Consider the following 13,177-nt stretch of genomic DNA (forward strand, 5'->3'; position numbering starts at 1 on the left):
TAAGTTTGAAGTCCTAATTCTAGGGATGTAACGGTGTTGTAGATACCAATTTTGGCCCACGTGCTCTACTTTGGCCATCCCTGTTCTGAAAAAATTCTTCCATCTCAACATGGCAAAATAGCTTAACACTCATGTTTCAGTAGTTTACAATTCACAACAATTTGCTGTTTGATTTTTCTTAAACTGCCTAACCAATTCATTTTCTCAAAGACTTGTGTATACATTTCAAATGATCCTTAGAGCTTCACGGCGTTCCTATTATATTACTGTTTCAATTCTTCAAAGTATCAGACCATATCCAGTGAGCATTGTCAAATAATGCTACCTGACAGAAACTGCTGCTGTCAGTCATGACAAGTAACCAGAAGTTAATCGTGCTTTGCCTTTTCAAACACAATCTAGAACAGGGGTGTCAAACTCAAATACAGAGTGGGCCAAAATTTCAAACTGAACAAAGCCGTGGGCCAAGGTTGAACAAATTAACCTTTTAATAGGGACCCAAACAAGTTTTGCAGTAATATAACTTTATAGTGACATGCAAAATCGAGTTTCAAATAATAATAATAATAAATAAATAATATCAATGGCATATCAAATACAATTTAAATAACAATTGAATGCCTCTTTTCTATTTGCAGCCTTCTGAGGTAAATGTCAAAATAAACTTTTTCCACAGGCTAATAATAAATTTGAAAATAAAATAACAATAATGACTAATCAAACATTCAAGCCTTGAAGTAGCAAGAGAAAGTGCATGAATAAAACGTTAATTATTGCTCAGTTTGCTACACTGATTTGCTTTAACACTGAATATGGAACAAGCAACGCTTATACAACTTAATAGTGCAAAATCAACTTTCAAAAAACAAACGAAAAAACATCAATTGTATATTAAATACAATTTAAATAAACAATTGAATGCCTCTTTTCTATTTGCAGCCTTCTGAGGTAAATATCAACATTAACTTGGTGGGCGTGGGCGGGGTTTGGTGGTATATTGTAGCATCCCGGAAGAGTTAGTGCTGCAATGGGTTCTGGGTATTTGTCCTGTTGTGTTTATGTTGTATTACTGTGCGGATGTTCTCCCGAAATGTGTTTGTCATTCTTGTTCGGTGTGGGTTCACAGTGCGGCGCATATTTGTAACAGTGTTAAAGTTGTTTATACGGCTACCCTCATTGTGACCAAGTATGCATTGCATTCACTCATGTGTGTGTAAAAGCTGCATGTGATATGTGGCTGGGCCGGTATGCTGTTTGTATGGAGGAAAAGCTGACGTAACGACATGTTGTAGAGGACGTTGAAGGCAGTGCCTTTAAGGCACGCCCCCAATAATGTTGACCGGGAGAAATTCGGAAGAATGGTTGCCCTGGGAGATTTTCGGGAGGGGCACTGAAATTCGTGAGTCTCCCGGGAAAATCGGGAGGGTTGGCAAGTATGAGTATTAGTGGTGAATGCAGTGTTTTACCAGTCTGGAAAACAATCTGAAGTTGTTGTAGTCATATTTTGAAGTTACTATGCCGTGATTTTACCCATCTGGAAAACAATCTGAAGTTGTAGTCATATTTTTAAGTTATTATGCCATGATTTTACCCGTCCGGCCCACGTAGGAAAAGTATTTTCTTAGAGTGTAAGGAAATACTGGAGTCTGTAAGCATATTTCTATATACAGTAAATGGAAAAAAATCCAAAATAAAGTCACGTCTTCCGCACCCAACTCTTGTTTTTAAAAGTCATAAAAAATTGACGCTGTCTAATCATTGCATTCTGAAAATAAAAGTGACATGACATTGAAGCTGGACAACTAAATTGTTTTGTGGGCCACATTTCCAAAAAGCCAAGGAAACATTGGTTCAAGTTCCTCTATACAACAGGAGGACTTTAGTATTTTTTGGAATTTGCTGCAAAATGTGAGTCTCTCCAAAGTTTTGAACCGAACTCAGGAGCCGATATCGCGTCAATCCCAGATTTGGCCTATGGCCCACCAGTTGAATAACACTGTGGAACCCACCTGACAATCTGATGGACGAAGTGGTCCGGGTCCTGTGCGGAAAACACAGTAAGGGTGGTCCCTGCCGGAACGCCTTCCTCGAAGCGGATCGTCTTAGGGTTGACGGGAAAGACAGGGGGCTCATTCACATCCTGAACCGAGATGGTGACCCCAGCTGTGGACTGAAGTGACGACTGGATGCCGCTGGCCAGGTGGGCTTGGTTGGACACAACCACTGTCAGCATGAAGGCCCGGTTCATCTCAAAGTCCACAGGCTAGGGAGGAAGAGTTCATATAAGGACACCACTTTGTCAAGGTACCTTCTTTAAATCACGATGCTGTCTCAATGCTCACCTTTATTACGGTCAGCATGCCCTCATTAGTGACAGGATTGGTACGGATGGTGAAATGTCCGGAGGGGTCTCCACTGACGATGCGGTACACCGCGTTCCAGTTGGGACTGTGGGGCTGATCTCTGTCCACCACTGTCAGGTTGGCCACCACGACGTTCACCTTGTTCTCCGGTACCTCCCCAGAAAACTACACAAACAAACCAAATATCAACATTTTATTTTGAAATCAAGTGACGGACATTCAGTGGCCTGTTTTTGTGCACGTCAATAATTAGGAATGGGTACCGTTCACATTTGAACCGATATGGTACCAATCCCTGGGTCCTGGGAATTGATACCGGTACTCAAAGGTACCAATTTTCGGTACTTTTTGTACATTGATAAAACGTTAGTTTTTTGAAAATACAATTTTATTTCTTAATGTAACGTTTAAAAATTAGCTAATTATAGCGGTGCTGTCCAGTTGTTATATCTTGTTTTTTTAATCATTTGCAATGCAGTTGCACTTCCAAGACATGAGATGGCATTCCTGTAAAAGCAGTGGTCCCCAACCACCGATTGGTACCGGGCCGCATAATAAATAAAAAAAATAAATAAATAAATAAATAAAATAAAAAAAATAAATACATTTTTTTTTTTTTTAATTAAATCAACATAAAAAACACAATATATAGATTATATATCAATATAGATCAATACAGTCTGCAGGGATACAGTCCGTAAGCACACATGATTGTATTTCTTTATGGAAAAAAAAATTAAAAATTAAACCCCCCCCCCGGTCCGTGGGACAAATTTTCAAGCGTTGACCGGTCCGCAGCTACAAAAAGGTTGGGGACCACTGCTGTAAAGGCTATCTAGCTGAATGTGTTATGTTCAGTGTTTCGAAGATTACTTTTAAAATGTAAGCCATTATAGTTAATAGTTACTTCGCCAAAAAATAAGTTACTACTCGGGGAAAATAATTATTGCATTCCAAAAATCCCCAAAAAACTTAAATGAGATGTTTCATGAAAGCAGAGAGTGTGTGTGTGTGTGTGCCTTTAAAAGGCGGTTGCTGTTGCCAAGTGATTTGTGACGTCAGCAAGAGAGCCAGAAAGAGTAGCATTTGTGAGCTCTTGCAGGACGGGCAGCTTTGTTGAATCGTTTCACTAGATTGTGTTACCTTAATAGAGAGACTAAACATGCTTTTATGGCTGTAGTCTTCTTGTCCATAAACAGTGCAAGCTTGTCACTTCAATCATTGATTGAGTGTTCATTATTCCCATGTAGTAGTAGTAGTAGTAGTAGTAGTATTGTGTGTATGAGTGCGTGTACGTATATGTTTGCTGTGTGTTGTTGCCTCCTATTTGATGCAGTATCAAGTTCATTTTAGTGTGGTGCTGGTTGTTGCTTTCACTAGTAAAAATATATTTCCTGCATTGAACTTCCTGTGCTTCTGACGTCGTCATGTTGACATGAAACCACATCGAAAGAAGCTTACCCCGTTACATCAAACATATCGTAACGCCGTTGTAACATACATAAACGTAATTCAATTACTTTTTACTAGTAAAAGTACAATCGTTATTAACTATTTGAACACTGGTTATGTTGCGCCTTACAAAGTATTTATACTGTAAGTATTGTGCCTATTACACATCAGCTGTTGGATTGTAACTTTCATCTTAGTTGCAGTTTTCATTACTAAATTTGGAGGAGTTGAAGTCACCATCTAAAATCGTTAATGCTAATAGTAGCCTGTCAATGGAAAATCCAATGTAAATTAGCATCAAGCTAGCGCATTTTGGAAGAGTGGAGCCTTACTTTTACGTTCAAGCGTTTTGTTTTACCGATCATACTTGCTGGTGTTGAAAATTGCAACATTACTCGGAGGGAGTTAGGCTTTGTTTGCCCTTAGTGCTGCTTGAGTGATTGTTTCCTTGAGCCGGTGTTCAGTCTGTGACAAGTCTGCAACCGGACATGATGTCACGTGCAACAAAGGTACCGAATTATTGCACCATTTTATTTTACGCAGTGGTGGGCCGTCAGGGCCAGCAAGGCCTTCTCTGCTGGCCTAACAACCAGAAATCATGATCATAATTAAAGATAAAAGTAATTTTTAATTTACTTTCCCTAAATATCTAAAAGTATTTATATTCTCTTCATGTCATATCATGCCCTTTCCAGTGCTGTTGTTTTTAGGTTAGAGTTTGTATCCAATCAGAATTCAGCTAGCTTATGTCGCCATGCTGTACCAAATCTGCCCGGGGCCTTCAGAATCAACAATGCAGGCATCTGTGCACTGTAAGTCAACGGACACATACGGTTGATAGACAGTTGCCATAGCCAATCAGATCACGAATGGTTGTCAGTAAGGCCTTCTAGCTGGCCTGACGCTGTGATTGGATACTCACTTGGGACCAATCACATGTTGCGATAACAGGATGTGGCACCGGAGCCATACGAGCCCTAGAAAGCCACAGAAAACTCACCGGTACTCACAAAGAAGGAGAGCAAAATGTTGATTAGGTGGCAGATATATATTTGCAAGGCCATTTTCAAGAAGGATACTTAAGAGAAACTACATCTTGTGAGACGAGGTCGGCCGACACCGGAAGACACAAACACCGGAAGATGCACACAATCAACCGACTATGACCAACTACCGACTACCACTGGCTTATACGACGTCGAATGGGTACTACAAATTGTGAGCTAAAATATTTTATTTCTTAATTTTTTCATGTTTCATTTGTTTTACACAATTCTTTTAGTTTTGACAGTACCACGTAAGATATGTTTTAATTGCTTCTGCTGGTTTATTGAATGTTAAAGGCCTACTGAAACCCACTACTACCGACCACGCAGTCTGATAGTTTATATATCAATGATGAAATCTTAACATTGCAACACATGCCAATACGGCCGGGTTAACTTATAGAGTGCAATTTTAAATTTCCCGCTAAACTTCTGGTTGAAAACGTCTATGTATGATGACGTATGCGCGTGACGTCAATCGTTGGAACGGAAGTATTCGAACACATTGTATCCAATACAAAAAGCTCGGTTTTCATCGCAAAATTCCACAGTATTCTGGACATCTGTGTTGGTGAATCTTTTGCAATTTGTTTAATGAACAATGAAGACTGCAAAGAAGAAAGCTTTAGGTGGGATCGGTGTATTAGCGGCTGGCTGCAGCAACACAACCAGGAGGACTTTGACTTAGATAGCAGACGCGCTATCCGACGCTAGCCGCCGACCGCATCTATAAGTCCTTTGTCGCGCCGTCGATCGCTGGAACGCAGGTGAGCACGGGTGTTGATGAGCAGATGAGGGCTGGCTGGCGTAGGTGGATAGCTAATGTTTTTAGCATAGCTCTGTGAGGTCCCGTTGCTAAGTTAGCTTCAATGGCGTCGTTAGCAACAGCATTGTTAAGTTTCGCCAGGCTGAAAAGCATTAACCGTGTAGTTGTAGGTCCATGGTTTAATAGTATTGTTGATTTTCTGTCTATCCTTCCAGTCAGGGGTTTATTTATTTTGTTTCTATCTGCAGTTAAGCACGATGCTATCACGTTAGCTCCGTAGCTAAAGTGCTCCGCCGATGTATTTTCGTGGAGATAAAAGTCACTGTGAATGTCCATTTCGCGTTCTCGACTCTCATTTTCAAGAGGATATAGTATCCGAGGTGGTTTAAAATACAAATCCGTGATCCACAATAGAAAAAGGAGAGAGTGTGGAATCCAATGAGCCAGCTTGTACCTAAGTTACGGTCAGAGCGAAAAAAGATGCATCCTGCACTGCACTCTAGTCCTTCACTCTCATGTTCCTCATCCACGAATCTTTCATCCTCGCTCAAATTAATGGGGTAATCGTCGCTTTCTCGGTCCGAATCGCTCTCGCTGCTGGTGTAAACAATGGGGAAATGTGAGGAGCCTTTCAACCTGTGACGTCACGCTACTTCCGGTACAGGCAAGGCTTTTTTTATCAGCGACCAAAAGTTGCAAACTTTATCGCTGATGTTCTCTACTAAATCCTTTCCGCAAAAATATGGCAATATCGCGAAATGATCAAGTATGACTCATAGAATGGATCTGCTATCCCCGTTTAAATAAAAAAAATTCATTTCAGTAGGCCTTTAAATGCGCCGAAAAATAGACCGATTTGTACACTGTGTAGTGAGCAAGTGTGATTCTGTACAGTATCTCCAGCCGTGTCCATGTGGTGACATCAATTATGGTATTTTGAGAGGTGAAGTCGGACTAAGTAGGATATCACTGAAGGCCTAGGTGAGCAGTGCACGGCCCGCCACTGATTTTACGTGAATCGATACCAGGTAGTACCGACGGAATTCGGTCGGTGCCTATGAAAGTACCGAATTCAGTACCCACCCCTAGCAACAATACATAGCCTACATCAAGTAGTAGATCTATCTGCATAAGTAATCTGCATTTGACAAATCTACCCCCCTAATATGGAATTGGATGACTACCCTAATTAGAAATAATCTCTCACTAATGATCTTCATTAAAGTGCAATCTGAAACAAGTCTCTTCTGAACTGCGGAGGAAACTTAGTGACAGCTGCGGAGCCGGAAGAAGAATTTACAGTGGAATCGGATACATGCTTCCTTCCATAGGGATTTATCTGGCTACAGAGGGATGGGTAATAAAAGGCACACACACAAGTATACACACACACACACACACACATTAAAGACACTCATCGTCAAACCATAATCTGTGTTTCCTCTTGTGAAGAGTTAAATTTGTTTACGGAGTGTGTCTGCCAGCTGCTGTTCACTAATGGCTTCATCATCATAGGACTGAGCAGAATCCAAGCCACCCAAATCCTCTTCCCTTCTTTTCTGTGCCCCCCATCACCCACCTCCTTCCCTCCGCCTCCGCCTCCTCCTTCCCCATCCCCTTGAGTACGACCTGGCTGATAAGCGCGGAGAATAACATTAAAAATGCATTGCCCGTCTCTGGCCCGTGAGCGCCTCCATTTCATTTTCGCCCCATGCTTTTAGCACAAACACAACGGAAAAAAAAGCTTCCCAGCTTGTTTGGCCGGCCAAAATGGAATGTTCTCTCTCAAAAGCATCCAGAACGATGCTGACTGTAAGTGAGGGTGCCATCCCAAAATGGTAAATCTCCAAACAGAATTTTGTAGTGTGGGGGCAAACAAGATTCAATTGGAGTTAATCGTCTCAAGAGACCCCGGTCCCCTTTATGAGTGGAATATAAAAATGAAATGAAGCGGAGGAAATAGGCATGCCCTCACTTGGTATATACCATGAAATGTATTTGCAACATTACACCTTCTAGTGCTTTACGTGCAAAGTAAAAAAAAAAAGGTACTTCCGTTTTTATTGTCAACCCGTCTTGGAAATGGCAAAAGAATAACAGCAATTGAAAAATATAATGTTAGTGCCGTCGTCATTTTTATGTAGTGAAATAGGAAAGTGTTCAATCGTTGAGCTCTGAAGCAATACCCTGTGCTTTTAGCGTCAGGGAAAGGTTAATGGCGCATAGTGAAGCACATGCAGCGGTAGGAAAAGAACAAGTATACAGCTGAGACTGGCTCCATAATGTACTACGTAATATATTACAAGCCCTTCTAGTATTGGTGGTAAGAGGTATCAGTATTTCTTCGTCAACACAAGCCTGCAACATTTACCAGTTTTTTTTCAATCGCTAACAAGCGCCTAACCCAGTGGTTCTTAACCTGGGTTCGATCGAATCCTAGGGGTTCGGTGAGTCGGGCTCAGGGGTTCGGCAGAGGTCAAGACACGCCCGACTCATTGTGTAAATAAAAACTTCTCCCTATCGGCGTATTACGGATACGGCAACAGCAGAAGTCAGACTGATTTGCAGGTGTGCATTTTGTTGTGATTTTATGCTCTGTGTTGGTTTTGTTCTTTGAACAAGGTGATGTTCATGCACGGTTCATTTTGTGCACCAGTAAAAAAAACATTGAAACACTTTAGTATAGGGAACATATTCACCATTAATTAGTTGCTTATTAACATTCAAATTAGTAACATATTGGCTCTTAAATAGTCATTATTAAGTACTTATTAATGCCTTATTCGGCATTACCTTATTATAATCCTAACCCTCTAACCCTCTAACCCTGACCCTAACCCTAACCCGAACCGTAACCCTAACTAAATAACTCTAAATTAAGTCTTTGTTACTGAGAATATGTTCCCCATACTAAAGTGTTACCAAAAACATATAATAACTTTGTCTTGAATTTGAAAAAAAAGGAGGGTTCGGTGAATGCGCATATGAAACTGGTGGGGTTCGGTACCTCCACCAAGGTTAGGAACCACTGGCCTAACCATACTTCAGATACTTTTTCTAAACTCTTAACTAGGGTTGTTCGGTATACCGGTACTAATAAAGTACCGCGATACTAATTGATAGAAATCGGTACTATAATGCCTTTGACAGTCGTGGTCAAAAGTTTACATACACTTGTGAAGGACATAATGTCATGGCTGTCTTGAGTTTCCAATAATTTGTACAACTCTTATTTTTTTGTGATAGAGTGATTGGAGCACATACTTGTTGGTCACAAAGAACATTCGTGAAGTTTGGTTCTTTCATGAATTTATTATGGGTCTACTGAAAATGTGACCAAATATGCTGGGTCAAAAGTATACATACAGCAATGTTAAAGGCCTACTGAAACCCACTACTACCGACCACGCAGTCTGATAGTTTATATATCAATGATGAAATCTTAACATTGCAGCACATGCCAATATGGCTGGCTTAACTTATAAAGAGCAATTTAAATTTCCCGCTAAACTTCCGGTTGAAAACGTCTATGTATGATGACGTATGCACGTGACGTCAATCGTTGAACCGGAAATATTGGTACACCATTGAATCCAATACAAAAAAGCTCTGTTTTCATCTCAAAATTCCACAGTATTCTGGACATTTGTGTTGGTGAATCTTTTGCAATCTGTTTAATGAACAATGAAGACTACAAAGAAGAAAGTTGTAGGTGGGATCGGTGTATTAGCGGCGGACTACAGCAACACAACCAGGAGGACTTTGAGCTGGATAGCAGACGCGCTAGCCGCAGACCTCACCTTGACTTCCTCCGTCTCCGGGCCGCCGACCGCATCTATGATCGTCGCTCCGTCGATCGCTGGAACGCAGGTGAGCACGGGTGTTGATGAGCAGATGAGGGCTGGCGTAGGTGGATAGCTAATGTTTTTAGCATAGCTCTGTAGAGGTCCCGTTGCTAAGTTAGCTTCAATGGCGTCGTTAGCAACAGAATTGTTAAGCTTCGCCAGCCTGGAAAGCATTAACCGTGTATTTACAGGTCCATAGTTTAATAGTATTGTTGATTTTCTGTCTATCCTTCCAGTCAGGGGTTTATTTCTTTTGTTTCTATCTGCATTTAAGCCCGATGTGCTATCACGTTAGCTCCGTAGCTAAAGAGCTTCGGCGATGTATTGTCGTGGAGATAAAAGTCACTGTGAATGTCCATTTTGCGTTCTCGACTCTCATTTTCAAGAGGATATAGTATCCGAGGTGGTTTAAAATACAAATCCGTGATCCACAATAGAAAAAGGAGAAAGTGTGGAATCCAATGAACCCTTGTACCTAAGTTACGGTCAGAGCGAAAAAAGATACGTCCTACACTACACTCTAGTCCTTCACTCTAACGTTCCTCATGAACGAATCTTTCATCCTCGCTCAAATTAATGGGGTAACCGTCGCTTTCGCGGTCTGAATCGCTCTGGCTGCATTGTAAACAATGGGAAAATGTGAGCAGCCTTTCAACCTGTGACGTCACACTACTTACAGTACAGGCGAGGCTTTTTTTTTATCAACGACCAAAAGTTGCGAACTTTATCGTTGATGTTCTCTACTAAATCCTTTCAGCAAAAATATGGCAATATTGCGAAATGATCAAGTATGACACATAGAATGAATCTGCTATCCCCGTTTAAATAAAAAAAAAATAATTTCAGTAGGCCTTTAATATTTGGTTACATGTCCCTTGGCAAGTTTCACTGCAATAAGGCGCTTTTGGTAGCCATCCACAAGCTCTTGACACAATTGGTGCAGTTCAGCTAAATGTGTTGGTTTTCTGACATAGACTTGTTTCTTCAGCATTTTCCACATGTTCTCAATGGGGTTTAAGTCAGGACTTTGGGAAGGCCATTCTAAAACCTTATTTCTAGCCTGATTTAGCCATTTCTTTACCACTTTTGACGTGTCTTTGGGGTCATTGTCCTGTTGGATTGCTGTATGTATACTTTTGACCCAGCAGCTTTGGTCACATTAGTACTATACTAATACCGGTAGACCGTACAACCCTAACTACTACTATAAATTAGCCATTGTCATGTATAGACTGTGAATGCCTGATCCAAAACACCACAGGAATAAATATACGGAGGACTATGAGGCTGATTGCTGATTACAATACCTACTGTAGATACTAAGGCTGCAGCTAACGATTATTTTTCTATCGATTAATCAATAGATTATTTTTTCGATTAATCGGTTAATCTATATATTATTTTTTCGATTAATCTATAGATTATTTTTCCTTTTACCGATTATTTTTTTATTCAAAATGAAGATGAAAAAATAAATGTAGGCCCGTTTTTTCAAAAGGCATGGCTTTTATTTACAAAAAAAAAGAAGTATGGCCACTCAGTCAACATTGACAACAACATGACTAAATATTCTGTAACAATGTAAACATTTAAAACTTTTAACATTTAACAAAATTAAAAGTAGCTTATTTGCTTTTTAATGTGCAAATATAAAAGTCAACATCCAGTGCAAATCTTAATATTCTGCAATAGTATAAGCATTTCAAAAGTAAAAGTATTGCTTATTTTGCTTTAAAATGTGCAAAAATAAAGATAAACATCCAATACAAAAAAGTGCAAAACGAAATATTCTGTAACAACAGTGTAAACATTTCAACAAAAGTGAAAATATTGCTTATTTGCTCAAATGTGCAAAAATAAAGATAAACATCCAATACAAAAAAGTGCCAATCTAAATATTCTGGAGCACTGTAAACATTAAGTATTGCTTTTGAAATGTGCAAAATAAACATCCAGTCCAACACAGTACACAATAACCAATTCTACTCATTCCAGTGAGTGTCTAACAGTTGTAATGAAGAAAGGTTAGCATGTCTACATGTTTGGTTCTTTTCTTGTTTACAATATTCCCAGCAGCTGAAAATAGGCGCTCAGAAGGGGTCGATGTGGCTGGAACTGAGAGGTAATTAGCCTTCACCTCAAGCCAGGATTGCGAGTGAGCTGAGCTGCAGTTTAAGTTTCTAGAAGGTCAACGGGCTCATAGTGATGTTACTAGTAGTTGACTGGGAGGTGTTTATTATCATTTGGGGAGAGTCCGCTGCCTGATGCTCACCTGCTAAACACCTATCTGCTCCACGCTGAAGCGCTGACTACATGCGCTCTGAATACGCACTGCTGATTGGCTGATAATGCTTCGTGTGTACCAATCAGATGGTTGTGTGGGTGGGACAATGCTGCGTGCTGAGACAGGCAGACGGAGCAAAGCAGCTTGTTAAGACTTTAGCTTTAGCTTAGAAACTCGTTCGGTACACCCCCGTACCGAACCGAAAGCCCCGTACCGAAACGGTTCAATACAAAACACGTACCGTTACACCCCTAGCAGATACAAATGACACATTCATGTTTTTGTGTAATGATGACAACGTATGCTCGCGCGGACGATTGACTAGTTGACGGTTTTCTTTTCAAATGTTCGTTCATAGCCGTTGTGCTGCTATGATAGGCCATTTCCGCTCGACACACTGTGCATACAACAACATTATTAGGCCGTTTATTGAAATACTCCCACACTTTTGACCACTTTTGGCATGCTTTTCCCCCCTCGCTCGCACCGCTCGCATCGTCTTCTTTGATCGTCTGCTTTGCGCTTCGCCATGACGGTAGTGTGACGTCATTATGCGACGCGTCGACGCCGTATTTACGTAACCGATGACGTCGACTACGTCGACGCGTCGTTTCAGCCTTAGTAGATACCATGCAAAGGTGCAGCTAATAGCAGTCTGATTGGACACTTTGTAACTGGCACAGCTCGGACATGGTTACAGCTTGGCTGTCCATGGTCTCGATTAGACACACTTTTGAAACAGACGGTATAAAATAACAACAAAATACAAAAATAAATACTAAAACGTGTGAATCTACGCCAACAAAAAAATTAATATAAGTAAATGTGTCGCAAAACAATTCTTTTGATATCAGCAGTTTGATTGAAATGACTGTTTGGGCTTCACAGTGGCGTGATAAATAAGTTGGACGGAGCTGAGGGAATAAGAGTGTAACCCCACTGTCACTCTGCTGCTTTTTAAAACACATATCAAAGTGGAGCGCAGAGGGAAGCATGGAACAGAAATCAAATGTCCTCGTCCTCTTTCAGGTATTTAGATACTTTAGCATTTGAGTCTGTACTCTTTTGATAGCCCGGTCAGATGACGCACGTATTATTCACGGTCACAGCCAGCCAACTCGGAACATTGTGGTAAAAATGAAAACAAGACGGACTAATTTTTCATCCAATCTTTCCAATTTTAAGCCATTTCTTTTAATAAATGATGATTTGTTTCAGCCTCTGTTGTTTAAAAGGAAAATACAACACACAAAGGAGATATTTTAGAAGTGATAGATTAGAACGATTTTAACTAGGCTTGTCAACGTAACACGGTAATAACACGTTACCGCTAATTTCCTTTCAACGGCAGTGGTTTTTGTGAAGCAGGATTAACGTGTGTGACCGTCGGCCCACACCAGAAGTGCGGTAAGACACAGCGA

General features: G+C 40.5%; 1 protein-coding gene across 4 annotated transcripts in view; it reads right to left on the reverse strand.

Annotated features, from left to right (window-relative positions):
* cdh4 (cadherin 4, type 1, R-cadherin (retinal)) overlaps positions 1 to 13,177 on the reverse strand; it is a 620,224-nt gene that overhangs the window by 36,713 nt on the left and 570,334 nt on the right. For all 4 annotated transcript variants that reach the window (XM_062046835.1, XM_062046825.1, XM_062046843.1 and 1 more), the window contains 2 exons: positions 2,343 to 2,528; positions 2,010 to 2,263 (listed from right to left, as the gene is read on the reverse strand). In XM_062046835.1, the coding sequence (XP_061902819.1) occupies positions 2,010 to 2,263; positions 2,343 to 2,528 (440 nt within the window). The remainder of the gene's footprint in view (positions 1 to 2,009; positions 2,264 to 2,342; positions 2,529 to 13,177) is intronic.

This window comes from Entelurus aequoreus, linkage group LG01, assembly GCF_033978785.1.
Source record: "Entelurus aequoreus isolate RoL-2023_Sb linkage group LG01, RoL_Eaeq_v1.1, whole genome shotgun sequence".
Lineage (NCBI taxonomy): Eukaryota > Metazoa > Chordata > Actinopteri > Syngnathiformes > Syngnathidae > Entelurus > Entelurus aequoreus.